Source organism: Lipotes vexillifer, unplaced genomic scaffold, assembly GCF_000442215.2.
Source record: "Lipotes vexillifer unplaced genomic scaffold, Lipotes_vexillifer_v1.1 scaffold670, whole genome shotgun sequence".
Lineage (NCBI taxonomy): Eukaryota > Metazoa > Chordata > Mammalia > Artiodactyla > Lipotidae > Lipotes > Lipotes vexillifer.
Window position 1 is genome coordinate 1,176,245 of NW_006778108.1, and position 21,985 is coordinate 1,198,229.

At 43.0% G+C, this 21,985-nt stretch overlaps 2 protein-coding genes and 1 non-coding gene across 3 annotated transcripts in view; 2 read left to right on the forward strand and 1 right to left on the reverse strand.

Moving 5' to 3' along the window:
* GINS1 (GINS complex subunit 1) overlaps positions 1–13,919 on the reverse strand; it is a 19,737-nt gene extending 5,818 nt beyond the window's left edge. The window contains exons 1-5 of the mRNA XM_007451441.1: positions 13,842–13,919; positions 8,931–8,995; positions 5,285–5,383; positions 4,585–4,675; positions 2,092–2,208 (exon numbers count right to left, since the gene is read on the reverse strand). Coding sequence (XP_007451503.1) covers positions 2,092–2,208; positions 4,585–4,675; positions 5,285–5,383; positions 8,931–8,995; positions 13,842–13,916 — 447 coding nt within the window. The 5' untranslated portion in view covers positions 13,917–13,919. The remainder of the gene's footprint in view (positions 1–2,091; positions 2,209–4,584; positions 4,676–5,284; positions 5,384–8,930; positions 8,996–13,841) is intronic.
* Positions 6,014–6,086, forward strand: TRNAE-UUC (transfer RNA glutamic acid (anticodon UUC)). The gene has a single exon. It is a non-coding gene; the product is annotated as a tRNA-Glu (tRNA).
* A 3,954-nt stretch (positions 13,920–17,873) lies between the features above and the next one.
* ABHD12 (abhydrolase domain containing 12, lysophospholipase) overlaps positions 17,874–21,985 on the forward strand; it is a 71,071-nt gene continuing 66,959 nt past the window's right edge. The window contains exon 1 of the mRNA XM_007451442.1: positions 17,874–18,199. Coding sequence (XP_007451504.1) covers positions 18,009–18,199 — 191 coding nt within the window. The 5' untranslated portion in view covers positions 17,874–18,008. The remainder of the gene's footprint in view (positions 18,200–21,985) is intronic.

Consider the following 21,985-nt stretch of genomic DNA (forward strand, 5'->3'; position numbering starts at 1 on the left):
AGCTGGAATTCTTCTATACAAAAGAGATTTCCCTCGTAAACAATTTGGCTACCCTGAGATAGAATTTGTGTAGTAACGGCAGATGGATGCTTGACTCCATTCTTTCATTTACCATTTTCCAAAATGAGTTGCATCCTTCATATTCTCCAAGGAGACCCAAAGAGGTTTCAGTTTTAAAACTGCTGTTGTTAGGTGTCATTATCATTCATGCTTCTAACGCAATTGATGTGATGCAATTCACTGCAGCTTATCATTTTGATGCTCAAATTGTCCTTTCTTTGGCTAATGAGAGCTCCTTCGAATCAGCTCCCAAGTCTTTTCAGCACTCCCCTTGTAGTCCTTGATACTTTCTTTGCTTTCCATGCTCAGCTTGTACATCTTTAATCTATTTGAGACCTGGAATCAGCCATTTCCCCCCCAGGAGTCCTGGTTTCCTTTCACAGGAAATGGCATATAGACTCAAGAATGTGGATGCTCATGGCTACTGGGTTGGTCCTTGTTTCTAGGCCTTTTCAGTGGACAGAGCTAAGAAATACTTCTTTAGAAGAGATGATTCAACATGAGTCCATGCTATTACTTTTTTGCTCTATTCTTCAATATATAAACTGTTTATTAAAGAATATTATATTATTCTCAGGAATATTATTACTAATAACATTATTACGAATAATATGATTACAAAAAACAGGCTAAGATTTCTTTGTAATTCTTTTCATCCTTCGTATGTACCTACTAGGGAAATACAATCAATCTATGTGTTTTAAAGTAATTTAAATAACCCGTTTGACTAATCTACCAACATGAAAACACAGGTTCATTTGTTTCATTTTGTTTTCAAAATGTGTAGGTTGGTTTTCCACTTTGATTTCATTTTGTTTTAACAATATGTAAAATATTTACATGGTTCCAAAGTTAAAACTTTTAAAACAGGTACAGTCAGAAAATTTTAGCTGTTCCATCCTATTCCTGCCACCACCTACAGGTAAAATTTTTGGTTTGAGTTTGTTTCCTTTCTTGTGCTTTGCTTTATAGTGCTTCTCACTTTTTATAAATTGAAGGTTTGTGGCAACCCTGCATTGTCAGATGATGGTTAGCATTATAATGCTAATGCATATTCAACAGACTACAGTATAGTGTAAACATAACTTTTATATGTACTGGGAAACCAAAACATTTCGTGACTCACTTTATTCAATATGCACTTTATTGTGGGTCTTAAACCAAACCCATGATATCTCCAAGGTATGCCTGTATAAACTAATATATATTCATATACCCCTTTTCTTTTTTTTTTTTTTGTGGTACGCGGGCCTCTCACTGTTGTGGCCTCTCCCCTTGCGCAGCACAGGCTCCGGGCGCGCAGGCTCAGCGGTCATGGCTCACGGGCCTAGCCGCTCCGCGGCATGTGGGATCTTCCCGGACCGGGGCATGAACCCGTGTCCCCTGAATTGGCAGGCAGACTCTCAACCACTGCGCCACCAGGGAAGCACCCCCCCCCCTTTTTTTTAACATCTTTATTGGAGTATAATTGCTTTACAATGGTGTGTTTGTTTCTGCTTTATAACAAAGTGAATCAGCTATACATATACATATATCCCCATATCTCCTCCCTCCTGCGTCTCCCTCCCACCCTCCCTATCCCCCCCCTCTAGGTGGTCACAGAGAACCGAGCTGATCTCCCTGTGCTATGTGGCTGCTTCCCACTAGCTAGCTATTTTACATTTGGTAGTGTATATATGTCCATGCCACTCTCTCACTTCGTCCCAGCTTACCCTTCCCCCTCCCCGTGTCCTCAAGTCCATCCTCTATGTCTGCATCTTTATTCCTGTCCTGCCCCTAGGTTCTTCAGAACCTTTTTTTTTAGATTCCATATATATGTGATAGCATACGGTATTTGTTTTTCTCTTTCTGACTTACTTCACTTTGTATGACAGACTCTAGGTCCATCCACCTCTCTACGAGTAACTCAATTTCGGTTTTTTTTATGGCTGAGTAATATTCCACTGTATATATGTGCCACATCACCCCTTAGATAAAAGTCATCACAGTCTATGCATTAAAGAAAAATCCACTTTAAAAAGGTATACTTACTTCTATGTATAGGCTTTTTGGAGGTTTCATATCCTGTGTGATGTCCAAACCTTCATCTCCTCCCAACGACCTCATGTAGGTAGCAAGGGACTTTTTGTAATGATTGAACCATTCCATCTACAAACATAAAGATGGCCATTTGACAAAGCTGTAAGAAAACAAACTTGCAGAAATTATATACTAATCCTTTCAAAAACAGCACACATCCCCACATGGATCATTACTACGACCATTCATTCAAACTACAAATATTAGTGACTGCCTGTTATGAACCAGGCACTGGTCCAGGTACTTAGGATCATTTAACAAAGTGAACAAACATCTCTGTTCTCACAGAACTTGCATCCCAGCATACTTAATCACAGACCTAATGAGCTTTCCACCAGAAACCAAACCATGAAAAATACACCATTTCAGAATTATGATCTCTTCAAACTTCAAACTCTGTATTGACAGGTTTTCTGAAAGCTATAAAATGCTGTTGAGAAAAACACCCAAATGTCCATCAACTGATGAATGGATAAGATGTGTACATCCCTACAACGGGTTTATTCAGTCGTAAATCAGAGTGGAGCTCTTATATGTGTTACCACATGGATGAACCTTGAAAACATGCTGAGTGAAAAACACAAAAGGCCACATATTGTACAATTCCACTCATATGAAAAATCCATACTAGGCCAATCCATGAAGAAAGTAGAGTAGTGGTCTCTAGGGCCTGGGAAGAGGGGACAGAATATGTTCTGGATAAGATGGTGGTGATGGATGCACAACTGTAAATATCCTAAATACACTGAATTGTATACTTTAAAAGGATAAACTTTAGGGGATGTAAATTATACCTCAGTAAATCTTTTTTTTTTTTAATTGTTGAGATAAATTAAAGAAAAGCAAAATATGTGGAAGGATATACCACTTTCAAGGATTGGGTGATTCAGTATTGTAATAACGTCAACTGATCTACAGATCCGATTCAATCTCAATCAAAACCCCAATTTTTTAAAAAATGGAACTTGATAAATTGAGTCCAAAATTTGCAAGTAAATGCAGAAGGCCAAAAGCAGTGAAGACATTGAAAAAGAAGAACAAGATGGGAACACTTACTCAAGACTATAAAATTCCAATAATTTAAACAATATTAAATTGGTACAAGGACAAATAAACTAAGAAAGAAGAGAAAGTCCCCCATCCAAAATCCACAAATATATTGACATTCAATTTATGACAAGAGGCACTGTGCACAGAGCAAGGGGAAAAGAGAACCTTTTCAATAAATGATGCCACCTCAATATCCATATTCAAAATGCAACTAGGCTCTTACATTATTCACAAAAATCTATTCCAGTACTGTAAATCTCTTTGTGAAAGGTAAAACAAGATAACTTCTAAAAGACTATACACGTAACCTGCATTAGTAAAGTGTGTGTGCGCATACATACACACACCCCTCCCTCAGGTTAAATAAATTGCCAGAATGACTCACAGAACCCAGGAAAGCACTACACTGACAATCACAGTTTTATTGCAGATACAAATCAGAACCAGCCAAAGGAAGAGACATCCAGGATGAGGTCTGGGAGTTCCAAATGTGAAGCTTTGAGTATCCTCTCCCTGAGGAATCAGGAAACACCACCCTCCTGGCACACTGATATGTAACAACACACACAAAGTACTGTCAAACAGGGAAGCTCACACAGCTCTGGGGTACCATTGCATAGGCTTGATCGATTGATCAAATCATGGTTGATTGAATCACAGGTGACTGAGCTCTACTTCTAGCTCCCCTCTCTTCTCTCCAAGTTGGACTAATATCAGGAGGCTAAAAGCCCCAAACCTGAGGGGATGGTGGGAACCTCTGAATTTGTAGCCAGTTGGTCAGAAGGGAGGGTGGCCTTGGGAACCTCAAACTTTACGGCTGGTATCTGAAGTGAGAGCAGTCTTAAGCTATGAAGTCTGGTCTAACTTTAGGTAGTGCCCGAAGTCACTGCAACACCGCGGGCAGTATGACCCTCACTTTGTAAATGAGGGAATTTAGGCACAGGGAGAGGTCGAGTCACTTGCCCAAGATCTGACAGTGGCAGAGCCAAGGTTTGTACACAGGTTTGCTTGGCTCCAATCCTGTGTCCTTAAATATTGTCCCTTAATGACTGGATAAATCAAGAATTCAAGTATTCACATTGATAAGCAAATTATGTATACCCACATATGTTATGGAAAATCTCCCAATAATAATGCCAGGTTTTTCATCCTACTGATGGATCACTAACAAGTAACATAATGGGACCCTTTATTTTGTTAAGTAATAGTAGTTTTCCATATAGCATTTAGAATTACTCCTACCATTCTCATCACAGTATATATTACAGACCAAAAATTACTCAAAAACAAATGTTAAAACAAAAAATGAGAAATACTATAAATACTATTACAGAACACTGCCATAACCTCAGTGATTTTCCAAATTCACAAATTTGAACAACAATGCTGACTTACTTCTTCAGCAGACATGTGAAATCGTAAAGCACTTGGCAAGACACTGCCACATTCCCACCTGAGTGCTCTAATCCGAAGCAATCGGTCATACCTAGGACATTAATAAGGTATTAGATGGCATAACAGAGGGATATCAGAAGTTGTTTTGATCAAGAGAGACTCCAGACTCAAGCACCAAAATTTAACATGTGGACTTTTATTTGGTTCCTGAGGCAAACAAACCATTGTAAGAGGACATCTTTGGGACAACAGGGAGAATAGGAATACAGGATGGATGGATGCTGTGAAGTCGGGTTCATTCCTCTAGGTATGAGAATCATAGTGGTCATGTAAGAAAAGGTCCAAAAGGTCCTTATTTCTTAAAGATGCATACTAAGGTATTCAGCGGTAAAATGCCCAATGTTCTACAATGTTTTAGCATAGACAAATAAAACAAGATGAAGCAATTATGGCAAAATGTTAAGAATTGTTAAGCCTATATGATGGCTCCATGGGGGTTTGTAATATTATTCCCTAATTTTATGAATACTGCAATTTTTCATTATAAAAAAATGTTTAAATAGAAAAAAAAGAAGAATTTAGAATGCTTATAAAAGACAAATCTAAGAATTCCTGTTATCCATATAAAATGTTTAATTAGGAAACCACATGGGAACCCTCCACTGCTCCCTGCCACCCCAGCAAACACAGAGAAGCTCACAGGTATGCTACAGTGCAGCGCTGATTTCTTAACAAAGAACAGTGTCGAAACTTGATGGTTGGTATCAAATCACTTCGTCCACCTGACTTCGCTTCATTCCTGGTAAAACATTTAAGGAGGAAAAGAATGTCTATTTCAGTATATGTCGAATTTTCCAAGCCAACTAACAACTGACTCCATGCTTGTTTTTATCCATTTATGTTAGCAGTTAACCTACCCAAATAGTACCTGCCTCCACATCAGAGCTTTTGCTAACATGTTAAAAGATTTAAAAAGCCAAAAGCTAACTAAATTGCCTAGGATCACATTCTCAGTGTTTTGTTTAGCCATGTGGCACTTTGCATTTTGCACACTGATTAATCTCCATTGTCTCCAAAAGACAAATATTGTGTTTCCTCACTTTTTGCAATCACTTTTTCATGGTGGGATAAGCGACAGATCGAGTATCACGGTGCATAAGATTATGGCCTCACATCATGTTCTGATCCTTTGGAGTCCTCTTTTTGTGGTACTTCCAAATCCTCATTCTAATAAAGTGAGCTAAGAATTCTGGAGTCAGATGGTCCTCCACTCATCCAACAAATATTTATTGATCTTCAACTATGTGCATGTTCTGTACTTTAGGGTCCTTCACACAGAGAGGGAGAAAATTTTGGTTTTACCCTATAAAATATATATCTCCTTGGATATTAGACGAGTATTGCACTTTAAAACCAGATGTTTGGGAATTCCCTGGTGGTCCAGTGGTTAGGACTCTGCACTTTCACTGCTGAGGGCACGGGTTCAATCCCTGGTCAGGGAACTAAGATCCCACAAGCCTCGTGGCACAGCCAAAAAATAAATAAATAAAATAAAATAAAACCAAATGTACAATTGTTTAATGGGTATGGTGTTTCAGTTTTACAAGATGAAGAATTCTGGAGATGATGGTGATGGCTATATGACATTATGAATGTACTGAATACACTGAACTGTATGCTTAAAAATGGTTAAGACAGGGGACTTTTCTGGTGGTCCAGTAATTGGGACTCCACACTTCCACTGCAGGGCAGGGGGCAGGGAACTAGGATCCCACATGCCCCACAGTGTGGCCAAAAAAAAAAAAAAAAAAAAAGTTAAGATAGTAAACTTTATGTGATGTGTATTTTACCATAATAAAAAAAAACTGGAAACAAAACAAAACAAAGCCAGGTATACAGAATGAATTAGAATCTACTCTGGAGTTTTAAAAGGAAACAAATACAAAATATACGTGCCTGCGCCAGGCCCTGAAAATAGAGGTAAAATATATGTCCCATTTTACCATGTCTTCTAGATTGTTCTATACACTTCTGCCACTCTACAAACGTTAGATTTATTCTCCACATTTTTTTGTTGTTGTTTTTTTGTTTTTGGCCACACCAAGAGGCTTGCAGGATCTGAGTTCCCCAACCAGGAATCGAACCCATGCCCCCTGCAGTGGAAACACAGAGTCCTAACCACTGGACAACCAGGGAATTCCCTATTCTCCACATTGTTTACAATGTGCTCTGTATTATAAAGAAATAGCACAAATAAAATACAGCCAACCTAACATCAGAGTATTTTATTAGGTACATAAGAACTTCCTTAAAAAACTCACATTTACACATGAGTAATTAAATAGGAATAGATTTCTTCTGAGAAATAATTTTAACCAGAAACTGGTAATAGTGACTGACCCCCAAGAACCAAACTAGGAGGATAGGGCACAGAATTTTGGATCATGAATTTCCAGATGGTATGAATATAGGAAAATCATCCTCTTACTGGACCAAGGCCTGTTAGGCCACCTCCTAAATATGTCTATAAACTGTTCACTTTCTCCCTAGTCTGGCTTACCTCTCCTGCCACCTGCATGACCAGCATGCCTCCCTATCCTCTCAGCCCCTCCATCTACTAACCACAGCAGCAGCCAGGGTGGTCTTTTAAAACACAAACATGCCTCCCCCTGCCCCACATGCTTAAAAATCTCACCTGGTGTCACCCTTTGCCTGCTCACTAAGTTTCAGCCACACTGGCTTTCTTTAATGATCAGTTCCCTGAGCATCCCACCCTCTTTCATGACTCAGGGTCTTTGCATATGCTGTTTCCTCCACCTAGAATGCTCTCTGCCCCAATTACTGCCTCGCTAAAACCTGCTTCTCCTTCAGGCCCCAGCTGAAATGTCTCTTCCTTGGAGAGAACTTCCCTGATTCCTCAATCTACTAATATTTTCAATTCATTATTCTCTCCTAGTGCTGCTGTTTTCCTTCATAGCATGTATTCCAACTTGGTGTATCTGTATTTAATATCTGCCTTCTGCCTTACACTGTGAGGTCATGGGGGCAAAAATCTTGATTATGTTGTTCACAATTGAAATACCAGAGCCATTTATCAGCTCATAATTGTTTAGGACATATCTACTGAATGAACAAATGAACAGTTCAGGACTTTACATTTCCCTTACATTTACTGCAGACCCGTTGCAGTTCAGTTCCTTGTTCCATCTGTTTCTATCCTTAAATACAGTAACTGCAAAATGTGCCTACTGTTCTGTGTACTCCACAAATCTTAACAGCATAGTACTGATTTCTATGTCCAACTAACTGATGAAAACACTCTCTAACAAGGCCAAACATAAAACCTCATGTTGCAGACAGGTTGAGATCTGAATACTTCGCCTTTGATCCAGCAGTTAGTACTCTGTGTCCTACTCTTCACCAAATCACAGGACCCTATGAAGTTGGTCATTCAGCCCAAATTCTCCACTGGGCCAACTACCATGCTTGGCTCTAAATAGTCTGTAACTCAAGAACCCTCTCACCTACCAAGCCTTCTGTAGCACTAGTTCTCAGTGAACTCCATTCAAGATATTATAAGTCACTGCTGCTCCTGCTAAGTTTACAAACTGCCTGTTCTCCTTTTAACCCACTAAGTCTTCTACTGATGAAAACAAGCAGTAGAAACAATACATTTCACTTATTAAGGTTGTTACTTACTCCTGTCTCATCTCTTTGAGGTCGACCCCGATTCCTTTCAAGTCACATCAGTCAAACAACAAATATTTATTGAACATCTACCATGTGCCAAGCACTGTTTGAATCCCCATGGACATAGCAGTGATTAACACAAATCCCTCTAGTTCTGTATAGTTAGGGTATGATCAGGCTCACAGAGAATTAGAAAAACCAAATCATATCTAAAATCTAATGTTGGGACTTCCCCGGTGGCGCAGTGGTTAGGAATCCGCCTGCCAATGCAGGGTACATGGGTTCAATCCCTGGTCCAGGAAGATCCCACATGCCGCAGAGCAACTAAGCCTGTGCGCCACAACTACTAAGCCTGCACTCTAAAGCCCGCAAGCCGCAACTATTGAAGCCTGCGCGCCTAGAGCCTGTGCTCTGCAACAAGATAAGCAACCTCAATGAGAAGCCCATGCACCACAATGAAGAGCAGCTCCCGCTCGCCGCAACTAGAGAAAGCCCGCGTACAGCAATGAAGACCCAACGCAGCCAAAAATAAATAAATAAATAATAAATTAATTTTAAAATAATAAAAGAAATTTAAAAATTAAAACTGTTAAGATTATCTGATTTCAATATCATATTTCTTAAATTGTTTTAAAATATCAATCTTATCAACTTACACATCAGATTGGTTTTGTTCATATAAAGCTTTCATCTCCTCCAGAACTTGCCTGAGTCCATCCTCCTAGAAGATATAAAATTACACTCATTAATTCCCCCACCAAGTTTGTAGCAATATTTTATCTCTGTTTATCTTTGATTTATGTATGTTATCAAAAACCAATAGTACAGGACTTGCCTGGTGGTGCAGTGGTTAAGAATCTGCCTGCCAATGCAGGGGACACGGGTTCAAGCCCTGGTCCGGGAAGATCCCACATGCCGCAGAGCAACTAAGCCCGTGTGCCACAACTACTGAGCCTGCACTCTAGAGCCTGCGAGCCACAACTACTGAGCCCATGTGCCACAACTACTGAAGCCCTCGCGCCTAGAGCCTGTGCTCTGCAACAAGAGAAGCCACTGCAATGAGAAATCCATGCACCACAACAAAGGGTAGCCCCTGCTCGTCACAACTAGAGAAAGCCCACGCACAGCAACGAAGACCTAACATAGCCAAAAAAAAAAAACCAATAGTCCTTCCACACCTACTAGGATGGCCATGATAACAAGTGTTGGAGAGGATGGGGAGAAATTGGAACCCTTGTACAATGCAGGTAGGAATGTAAAATGGTACAGCCCTGCAGAAAACAGTCTGATGAGTCCACAAAAAGTTAAACACAGAATTACCATATTAACCAGCAATTCCACTCCCAGGTATATACTCAAGAGAACTGAAAACCTATGTTCATACAGAAACTTGTACACAAATGTTCAGAGCAGCATTATTCATAACAGCCAAAAAATGGAAACAACCCAAATGTCCAACTGATGAACAGATAAACCAAATACTGTATATCCATTCAATGTAATATTATTCAGCCAAAATAAGAAATGAAGTACTGATACATGCAACAACATGGATGAACCTTGAAAACATTATGCTTAGTGAAATAAGCCAGACACAGAAGGACAAATATTGTATGATTCCACTTATCTGAAATAGGCAAATTCACAGAGACAAAGTAGATTAGAGGTTACCAGGAGCTGAGGGGAAAGAGGAGTGGGGAGTTATTGCTTAAAGGTTATAGAGTTTGTTTGGGGTTATGAAGTTTTGGAAATAAGAGTGATGGTTGCACAACAATGTGAATATAATTAATGCCATTGAAGTGTACACTTAAAAATGGCAAATTTTAAGTTATATATATTTTACCATAATTTAAAAAAATAAAAAGGAATGAATTACTAACACAAAATACGCAATTAACATACTGATTAAGGATAATCTTTTTTTTTTTTTTTTTGCGGTATGTGGGCCTCCCACTGTTGTGGCCTCTCCCCTTGCGGAGCACAGGCTCCGGACGCGCAGGCTCAGCGGCCATGGCTCACGGGCCGAGCTGCTCTGCGGCATGTGGGATCTTCCCGGATCGGGGCACGAACCCGTGTTCCCTGCATCGGCAGGCGGACTCTCAACCACTGTGCCACCACGGAAGCCCAAGATAATCTTGAATATACTGTACTGAGAAAAGAAGTCAGACAGAAAGGAGTACACACTGTATGCTTCTAACTGGCCCCGTCCAGAAAAGTTTGCAACTCCGAGCATGCTGACTCCATAAATACATTTAAAAAGACAGATATAATCTGTAGCACAGAAAGAAAATCCATGGTTGCCTAAGGCTGCAGATGGGAGGTAGCTAGTAGCTACAAAAGAGAAAAGGGAATCCTTGGGGTGACAGAAATCTTGACTGGGTTGCTGGTTATAAGGATTGTATACATTTGTCAAAATTCAAATGTCTATTAAAATGTGCATTTTGTTGTATATAAATTATACCTCGATAAAACTAATGACAAAAAAAATCAATAGCCCTATAGAAGCAATAATGCATGACAAAAGTACATAATTTATTATTTACTGGAAAATGATCTTAAAAGGTTACTACCAAAAAAAAAACCCACTGCTAGAATAGAAAATAGAAAGGTCAAAAGAGTTTTTCTACTTGAGCAAATCATTAGAGAAATCATTAGGCAAATCATTAGAGACAAGCAAATCAAAACCACAATGAGGTATCACCTCACACCAGTCAGAATGGCCATCATCAAAAAACTATAATCAATGCCGGAGAGGGTGTGGAGAAAAGGGAACCCTCCTGCATTGTTGAGGGGAATGTAAATCAATACAGCCACTACGGAGAACAGTATGGAGGTTCGTTAAAAAACTGAAAATAGAACTACCATACGACCCAGCAATCCGACTACTGAGCATATACACGGAGAAAACCATAATTCAAAAAGATGCATGCACCCCAATGTTCATTGCAGCACTATTTACAACAGCCAGGACATGGAAGCAACCTAAATGTCCATCAACTGATGAATGGGTAAAGAAGATGTGGTACATAAATACAATGGAATATTACTCAGCCATAAAAAGGAACGAAATTGAGTCATTTGTAAGGATGTGGACAGACCTAGAGTCTGTCATACAGAGTGAAGTAAGAAAGAAAAAAACAAATACTGTATTTTAACGCATATATATGGAATCTAGAAAAATGGTACTGATGAACCTAGTGGCAGGAATAGAGATGCATACATAGAGAACGGACTTGTGGACACAGGGGGGAAGGGGAGGGTGAGACAAATTGAGAGAGTAGCACTGACATATATACACTACCATGTATAAAATAGATACCTAGTGGGAAGGTGCAGTATAGCACAGGGAGATCAGCTCAGTGCTTTGTGATGACCTAGAGGGGTGGGATGGGGAGGGTGGGAGGGAGGCTCAAGAGGGAGGAGATATGAGGATATATGTAAACATATAGCTGATACATTTTGTTGTACAGCAGAAACTAACACAACACTGTAAAGCAATTACAATCCAATAAAGATATAAAACATACACACACACAAAATTTTCCCTTGGAAGGATAAAAACATTAGAATTATAAAATTCATAAATGTCACACAATAAGTCTGTCAACAAGCAACCTCTACACCTGAAACATTGTAAACCAACTATACTTCAATTGAAAATTTTTTAAAAAGGAGGAAAAAACCACTAATGCTATAACAACAACCAAAAAAACCCCACCCAAAACAAAACAAAGATAAGTAACCCATCTACTTTTAGAGCCAAAATATATGCATTAGCAAAAGTGCTTTGGCACTACTGGTATAATTACAGAATTACACTTTACTTAACCCTGCTCGAATATAAGAAATGACTCTTGATGAAAAATGAAAGCATGATTTCTACCTTTTCTTTCATCAGCTGGTTAAAAAGAGATCATAGAAAAGTCTGATTTATTAGAATTCAGTTAAATATTCCATTTATTACAAATATTATTTTAAGGAATAGTTGAAACTCTTGCACAATTAGTAGATCAGCAGGTATACAAAAGACAAGTGTGAAATAATTTTTTAAAGATACCTAAAGTAATTTTTCTAAAAACTCACTTAAACGATTACCAGTTCTGCATGTAGAAAGTGCATAATCATTCCAATTGGCTGAACACAGCACCTAACCATGAGGGATTATGGAATGAACAAGGCAGAGTCCCTGCTCTAAACCAGCCATCATCTGCCTGGGAGGAATAATTCTTGAAAGTCTGTGTGGTCAAGAGTGTGTGGGGTCAATCAGATCAATTCTTGGTCTCAGCTCAGCTGTGCCAGTGGCCGGCCTCGAAGGCAGGCACGACTGCAAGAAAAGGTGCACCTCCGCCAACTAAGACCCAGAAAAGCGAGTGATTTTACAACTTCTAAGTCCGCCCCTGAGCCCCCCACCGCGAAGTGCGGAAACCAACACTTATCCTAAAATGTGAGTGAAAAGAGAGCTGGACTAAGGGTCTGAATAGCCAGCACCGTGGGCAGTCTCTGAGCCCTTGGGCTGGTTTCCTCCTATGTACCACGACCCCCAAAGGACCTAGTCTTCCGACCCCAGCGGGGCCACATTTGACAGCCTCCACGCCTCTGCATTCCAGCGTCTCTACTGAACCTCCCACTGTGGTCTCCTAACTTTTTAGATGAAGTAACTGTCTGAAGTTGCAAGAACAACAGACTGGACTCTAGGAAACCTGTATTCAGATTGAGGCTCTGGCTCCAATATGCTGCAAGTTCAGGCAAGTTGCTTAACTGGATCCATAATTTCCGCGGCTCAGTTTCCCCATACGTTAAATGACCTAAGTGTCAAACTAACTGCTCTTTAATGTTCAAAACAAAACTCACCTTCCCCAAACACTCCTCCTGCTGACTTCCGATGTTTATTCCGCTACCAGAGACAGAAGCCTCCCGAGATGCCGTCCCCTCTCCTCTCCCACTATCCATCCCATCTCCAGCCCTGTCCTCGTAGCTACAAGTCCCGCTGCCTCAGGACACGGCTTTCAGCACCCGCTGACAGGGCCGTTCGGACCATACACAGCTTTCGTGTGGTCTACTGTAACCACCCAAAGCCATTGTTTCTTCTCTTCGATCCATTCCCCAAAGTGCCGCCACAGTTATCTTCAAAACACGAAGAGTTACCCCATCGCTGCCCTGAAATGCCTTGTGAGTGAACAGCAAACCTCCCGGCCCCGGAGCCCCCTTGCGGCCCGCGCACCCCGCGCCGGTCGCCCTTCGCCGGCGGGGAGAGGGTGTCCGCACCGCCGGCTCCCCGGCGGGGCTGCGCTCACCGCATCCTCCCAGGCGCGGCCCTAACGCCCCGCTAGCCCGGTCCACACCTCCCCAGGGCAACTCACACCTGCGCTCCAGCACCCGTCTCCGGGCCTCTCCGGCGCGTCACCGGGGCGAGACGCCGACCGTCCAGACCGCGCGCGGGAAGCCGCATTAACCAACCCGGCCACATCCACCGCGGAGAACCACGGACACACCCGCCGTCCCGTCCTGGCTGCGCAGTCCCCAGAAAAGCCACCCCTGGGAGGCGCCCGCCCGCCCGCCGCCCTCACGTTGAAGGCCGGCAGCCTTCCCTCGGCCGCGCGGTGCAGCTCGCGGACCAGCTCCATGGCCCTCTCGCAGAACATGGTGGACGCGCCGGCCCTTACAGACAACCGGCTCTCAGGCAAACGGCCGCCTAACCAGGCCCTACGTCTTCAGCTCCTACAGGTCCGCGACGCGCTGGGCCGACCCCGCCTCCGCCCCGCTTTGGCGCCCAAACGCGCAACCAATAGGAGCGCACTGCCGGCCTCCAGGCTACGGCGGCGGCCAGGGGACAGTTGCCTCCGCTCTGCAGCCGCAGTGCCACAGGAAGCCCCACACCTGGGCGTTTGCGGACCTTGGTGTGGCTTAAGCCCAGCCCTCCTATCCAGGCCTTGGTCTGACCTCAGGCTGAGCCGCAGGACAGCTCCCGCGCAGCACAGCTCGGGATGGACGTACGTCCCCTTTTCCGTTGGATTCATTCATTCTCGTTTAGGTTAACGGGGGCGCGCACGATGCGGTCTAGAAGGCAGGCCCGGCAAAGGTGTGCAGTGATGTTAGCACCCAGCGTTGCGTCTGTTCGGTTTTGCAGTGTGGGTTTGTTTGTGTGATGGTAAAGGGAAAACAACTTTTATTGGGTATCTCTTGTGTGCTAGGGACTGTGACATACTTCACGTAATTCTCACGATTATCCTTAAAGTGGTTATTGACTCTTGGTACTGATTAGAAAACAGAAGTTAGAGAACTTGCCCAAGGTCACAGTTCGTAAAGTGACAGACCCTGTATTTAAGCCTTCAACTCCACCGTACTACATTTGATATTAAATCAGCCATTTAAAAACATGTGTACAATAACTCACAAGGTGGTTGTTGGGGATTGCCCTAGATTAACATGAATACACATAGCCATACTCCCGCCGAGATGATTACGGAAATTTTCATAACCATATAGAATCAAACGTGGGAATTACTGCTATGGAAACAATTCGTTTTATTTGGCTTTTTTTTTTTTTTTTGGCCCCGCGATGTGACATGCGGGGTCTTAGTTCTCAAACCCATGCCCCCTGCAGTGGAAGTGCGCAGAGTCCTAACCACTGGACCACCAGGGAATTCCCTGGTGGCTATTTTTTGTTTGTTTGTTTTAAACAGTGTTACTTTGGACTTCTCTGGAAGTCCAGTGGTTAAGGATCCACGTTTCCACTGCAGGGGGCGCTGGTTCCATCTCTGGTCCGGAACTAAGATCCCACATGCCAAACGGCCAATAAATAAATAAAATAAACAAACAACGTTACTTGGATCCATTCTATCTAACTCTAGAAACTTTGTTCCTCTTTTGCAAGTATAGATACAGTAGATGTGTGGTCTGAGAAATGAGCCTGGGAATGGCCTACAAAGCCTCTGAATCTTATCCTTACGTTTCCTTCCCAGCTCTACAGTAATGGATAATTTAGCTAAGTGTTTTTATCAAATACACAATTCTATAGTGTAATCCAAGGAACACCAGTATCCACAACCTTCCTTTGCCATAAACCTTTTCAATTTCAGACCTCAGGCCTGAGACTCACTTCCTTACCTATACAGTGGGGGCAGTAGTACCCACTTCTGGGGGTTTGTGATGATTCATTATTCCTTCAGCAAATATTTATGAAGTGCATATTCAGCATTGTTCTAGACACTGAAGATAAAGCAGCAAAGTCCCTGCTGTCAGAGTCTAAGTTCTAGTGTGGGAAACAGCAATACGCAGATACAGATATACTGATGACAAATATATTGGTGAAAAGTGCTAAGAAGAGTATAAGTCAGGGCATATACGTATAAAATAGTCAGGGCATATATGTATAAAATAGATAACTAATGAGAACCTGTTTAGCATGGGGAACTCTGCTCAATGATCTGTGGTGACCTAAATGGGAAGGAAATCTAAAAAAGAGTGGATATATGTATACCTCTAACTGATTCATCTTGCTGTACAGCAGAAACTAACACAACGGTGTAAAGCAACTATACTCCAATAAAAATTAAAAAAAAAAAGAGTGTAAGTCAGGGAAGGTGAACTGTGACAGTGAGAGGGCCTGAGGGTTTTGAGTTAGTGTTCAGAGAAGGCACAGACCTAAAGTGGAAGGGAGTTAGCCATGTGGATATGATGACTCATGTACATGCCACACACACCCTGGGGCCCCTGCCTCAGCAAGGAGGCAGTGATGCTGGAGCAGGGTGAGCTAGAGAGAGGCTGGTGGCTGAGAACAGAGTGAGGGTTGGAGGCTGAGGCCAAGTCAAGTAGGGCCCGTTGGCCCATTTCATAAGCTTTCGGTTTTATTTTCCATGAGGTGGGGAGCCATTGAAGTGTTTTGAGCAAATAAGTGACAGAACTGGATCTAGGGTTTTTAAAAAGACCTTTGTGGCCACTGGATTAAGTAGACAGAAGTGAGGCAGGAGACCATTCAGGCTATTATAAGAATCCAAGTGAGGGATTATGGCACTTTGGCCCATGGTGGAGGTGGTGAGAAGTGGTTGATCCTGGATAGATTTTGAAAGGAGAGCTGACCAGGCTTGGTGATAGACCTGCTGTGTCATGAGAAGGGAGGAATCAAGGATGACTCAAAGGTTTTGGCCTGAGGAACTGTAAGGATGGACTTAGCATTCTGGAGGTGGGGAAGGTTATGGATGGAGCTGGGGTGGGAGAAGAGCTGAGAGCTCAGCTTTGAACATGATTTTTGGTGCCTGTTGGATGTCAGAGTGGATGAGTAGACCACTGGATAGAGGAGCCTGGAGTTCAAGGAAGAGGTGTGGACTGGAGATACAAATGTAGGTGTCCCCATTGTAGGGTGACCTGGATAAGATTAGAGCCTGGATAAGATTACTTATAGAGTGAGCGTGGACCAAGAGTTGAGGACTGGAGCAAGGCCTAATACCAGCAAGAAAGACTCAGTACCCCTTACTCTCTTCTTTCCAGCCCTCCCTTCCTAGCTTTTTTGTTTTTCTATTGATTGGAAAGGATTTAGTGAGTGATAGAGTAAAAAAATGTTTTACACTTTATTTTCTGGATTCCCAGTCTCCAGTATGTGCTTCTACATTACTTTAAAGAATTCACCAAAAGTATATTTGGACAAATATGAATGCTGCTTGTGATATTTAGTAATATGGTCAGTGAAATTCTTTTGCAATTTCTAAGTATCATTACAAAGCTAATAAAAGGAGCTATTGAATTTCTAAAGACGTTTCTAATTGATCTTAAATTATCAGTTGCCAATAGTTTTCACTGGCACAAATGTTGAAATTACAAGTTACTTTGGAATAAATCAGCGAATCTCTTGGTTGTAGATCATTTGTTTAAAAAAAAAAAAAGCCATATTAAAGAAAGCCAAAGCTATAAAACTGAATAGGTGAAACTGCTCTTTCCTTTCTGTTTTTAGGATGGGTTGAATTAGAACTTAATTTGTGTTTCACAAGTGGGAATTTGTGAAATGGATTCTTCCCCCATCAGCTAGTTCTGCTTTGTAAAAATCTAAAATCTAATACTGTTTTTTTAAAAAAGTAAAATTTTTAAGCAGCTCAGTTTTCAAACGTTCGGCCCAAAAGAAAAAAAAAAGAAATATCTATACATTTCTGTTTCAAATTAAAAAACAAAACTACCAGATCACATATTTTTTAAAGAAAAGTCCTTGTGGGAAAATAGTTATAAATCATTATTAGGACAGAATTGTCATGTCACCTTCTTTTTGTTGTGTAAATTCTTATAAAACCTTTTTGGGGGTTTCCACTGTTGGGGGTAGTCAGAGAGCCGGGGATATGCGCGGAGTACCCTTCGGGCCGCTGCAGTGGGCACCAGGCGGGTTCGGGTCTAACCTAGCCCGACCCCTGCCCAGCGCTACTCCGCCAGTCAGCCGCGCCCGAACGGTGACGCGCCTTGCGGCTTCGTTTGCCCGTGTCCAAGATGGCTGCGATCGCCGCTGGGGATGTTGGGCGCGCCGGGCGCCGGGTAGGGGGCCCCGGCCAGCGTACCCGCCTACAGCCACTCAGCGCTGGCCAATCAGCGCCGGGAGGCCGCCGGCCCCGCCCCCACCCCGGCCGGCAGGGACGTCAGGGCGGCGGGCTCCAAGCCGCGGCGGCGGTGGTGGCTCACCTGAGCGGCTGCTTACCTGAGCGGCGGCCAGCGGCGAGGCCCAGGGCGAGGGTGAGGCCGGCGGTGCTGGCCACGGGATGAGGAAGCGGACCGAGCCCGTCTCCCTGGAGCATGAGCGCCACGCCGCCTCGGGCTCGTCCTCCGTCGGCTCGGCCGCCGCGGCGCTGGACGCCGACTGCCGCCTGAAGCAGAACCTGTGCCTGGCGGGCCCCGGGCCGGCCGAGCCGCGCTGCGCCGCCGACGCGGGCATGAAGCGGGCGCTGGGCAGGTGAGGAGCGGCGGAGGTGGGCCGGGACCCACAACCCTCCGGAGCTACTTGCCCTCCACCCCGCGTGCCCCCCGACCCTCTCCGGGCGTCCCCGGGTGCCTCCCCCGTGGGTCCCCCTCTGGCCCCCGCGTCCCCTTTCTTCCCGGGCGGGCCTGGGGGGCCCCTCTAGCGACCGGCAGGTGAGCGCCTCTCGACGAGGGTGGCGAGCTCCTGGACGCCCGGGAGCGCCGACTCCGCTCCGACATGCTCTGCGTCCGACTCCGACCCATCGTCCCTCTCGCCGGGTGGGCAGCTCACCGGTGCCTGAGTCTCCGCGGCACCCTCTGCTCGAAGGTGCCGGCCCCTCGGGGACGGTTGAGGGGTCGGCCGTGTCCAGGGGCAGGGGGTGCACCGCGTCCTTGGGGAACGTTGAGGGGTCGGTCGTGTGCAGGGACACGGGGTGCACCGCATCCTCGGCTGTCGAGGGGGTGGGGGGAAGCCCGGCGTTCTCCAGCAGCTGGCTGGTGGTACGTGGAATGTGTCCGCAGGAGTCGTCTCCTTGGGAATCTCCGTCCCGTGCGGAAGTCACCTGGTTATTTTCGGTCTCCCTTTGGGGAGATGAATGCGTTTATGTTAAATTAATCTCACAGTTGGGTTAGGGTCATATTTCACGCGGGCAAGTCTCTCCCCATAGGCTGGCTGTTTGTAGAATGTATCACTCATGGCAGTTTTGAAGTCTTGATGTTTCAGTGGTGTTTGAAGAAGTTAGTATGTAATGTTCTCAGGTGTTGTAGCAGAGTCACTTATTTTGGGGTCAACTGGAATGCCCTTAATTGACACTGGCCACTTCCGTGTAAAATATTTATCCAAATAGCCCCTAAAAACATCAACTGCATTGCCTGAAAGATCATGAAATTAAACTATATACTTCTCTAAGTCACTGGTCCCCAGTCCTGCCAGAAGTTCAGGGACTGACAATATTTTTGTTTTTGTGTAAAATTATCTAGCAATGGTTAGTATCTTTTGTGAAACGAATCTGTTCTTTGGAAAGGTTTATCTGCATTAAAAACTCACAATTGGCTTTAATGCACTTTTAGTAACAAGTTTGACATAGCACTTAGATAGGTTGGGAACTCCTCCTCTGAAGAAATCAAGTTGTGATGCACAATGTTTGGGGAAACAGTGCTGGCCTGGCACCTTCCTTGAAAGATGTACTGTATTAAAAGGATCTGATTATTTTTATTTTTGAGTTGAAGACTAAGAGAGACATTCAAGTGGTGCCATATCCTTTGGATAAACAAAAGGCTGTTACGGGAATAAAAAGAAAAACAGAGGGCGGGAAGGCCAAATTTGTGTGTCAGCCCATGGCTTCCTTCCCCATTGCCTGAAATGCTCTCCTGGACGTTCTCCTGCTGTGTCTTCTCCTTCAGCCAGGTCTCTGCTTTACTGTCACATCTTCAGAGAGGCCTTCCCAGACCAGCGCATCCAAAATAGCCTTCCTGCTGCCCCCAACCCCCCTATTCTGTTTACTTGTTTCTTCATCAGACTTATCCCTTAGCTCAGGGGTCCCTTGTGGTCCCCAGGCCACACAGCAGGTGAGCAGAGCAGCGGGAGAGCAGGCAAAGCTTCATCTTCCGCTCCCCATCACTCCCCATTACTCGCATTACTGCCTGAACCATCCCCCCACATCACTCACATTACTGCCTGAAACCATCCCCCTCCCTTCTGTGGAAAAACTGTCTTCCATGAAACTGGTGCCTGGTGCCAGAAAGGTTGGGGACCGCTGCCTTAGCTGACGGTTTGATTGCCTGCACACTTGACTTGCCTTGTGGGTAGTCTCCTTCACGAGAATGGAAGCCCTCTGAGAGCAGGGACAATTTTTCTCTCAGCATCTGTCTCCAGGGCCTGGCACATAGTAGGTGGGAGAAAATACTTGGTGAATGAATATCTAGAATAGATTCCTAGAATTGGAATTGCTGAGCACAGGGGTGTGTGTTTATGACTTCGAAAGCAAAGGCCAAAGTGCCCTCCCAAGAAGTTGTACTGACACTCCCTCCAGTAGTGTCAGTTGCCTGCCCCCCAATATTGAACATTACCAGATATTTTGATCTTTTTCTACTTGATTGATGAAAATGACATCTGATTTGTAACTTTAATTTGCATTTCTTAATGGTTAGGTGGCAATTTTTGTGTGTTTTTCTAAGCTCATTATACATCTTTGGGATTATTTACGTCTTTAATGATCCGCCTTTGTTTGGGTCCTCCTGCACATTTCTTTTAACTTCTATTGTGCACGTGTTCAAATATACAAAAGTAGAGGAGACAGTATAATATAATATAATGAATAGTCAATAGTTTTCCATGTTTTGCCAATCTTGAATCATCTCTTCCTCCTCCCCTCCATTTTTAGTATGGTGGGGGACTAGGCTATTTTAAAGCAAATGATTTCATCCATAAATATTTCGCAGTATATAATGAACAAATAAGGACTTTTTGAAATATATCTAACCTCAAAGCTATTATATTGTATCAAAATTAACAATTTATAATCTGTAATTAATTTAATATTATCTAATATCCAGTCTACATATACATTTCCCTGTCTCAGAAATGTCTTTTTAAGTTAGTTTTAAAATCCTGTACATTTCTTAAGTTTATTCCTAGTTATTTTATCTTTCTGTTCTTATTGAAAATAGAATATTTTCTTATATTACATATTGTAACTGGTTGTATTTATTACTTCTGTAACTAGCAACTTACATAATCTTAGTTTCAAGTAGTTTTTCTAGTTGGTTCTCAAATTTTCCAGGTATACTATCATGTCAGCTGCAAATAATAAGAATTTTGTCTCGTTTTCTACTTTCTTATGTCTTTTGTTTCTTTCTCTTTTTTGGTTACATTGTATTTCCAGAACGAGGTTGAATAATAGGGATGATACTGGGTATCCTGACTTTGAAGAGAATTCTTTTAGTGTTTGTGCCACGTTAGTTATTTTAGTAAGGGGTGTATTGCTGTTTTGTCATTTTTTAAGTCAAAAATGGTTGTTGAATTTTATCAAATGCTGTTTTAGCATCTGTGAAATGATCATATAAATTTTGTCTCTTGACCTGTTAGTATGCTGAGTTGTAGTAATAGATTTTATAATATTGAATCATCATTTTATCTTATTGAATCATCATTATTGAATCATCAATGATAACTTTTTTTTTTTTTTTTTTTTTGCGGCACGTGGGCCTCTCACTGTTGTGGCCTCTCCCACTGCAGAGCACAGGCTCCGGACGTGCAGGCTCAGCGGCCATGGCTCACGGGCCCAGCCGCTCCGCGGCATGTGGGATCTTCCTGGACCGGGGCATGAACCCGCGTCCCCTGCATCGGCAGGCGGACTCCCAACCACTGCGCCACCAGGGAAGCCCAATGATAATTCTTATGGTGTAGACAGATTCTATTTATTAATATTTTACACCATTATTTGAGACTAGTCTGTAATTTTCTTGTTCAATGCCGTCTTTACCAAGTTGTTTTAGTGTTTTCTATAGCTTTATTAAAAGTTTTCTCTTTCTCTTCTTTAGCCAGTTTAAACACTTTTGAAATGATCTCTTTCTTTAAATTTTGGTAGAATTCACCTGTAAAACTACCTGAGTGTGGTGCCTTTTTTTAGAATATAGCACTTTGATAACTATTGTAGTTTCTTAGATTTGCTCTCTCTTTCTGGGTTCGGTTTTGGTGATTTATATGTTTATAGTAAATCATCTTTTATATCTAGCTTTTTCCTCTGTACCTGGGGCTGTACCCTAGTCTTGTTTCCTA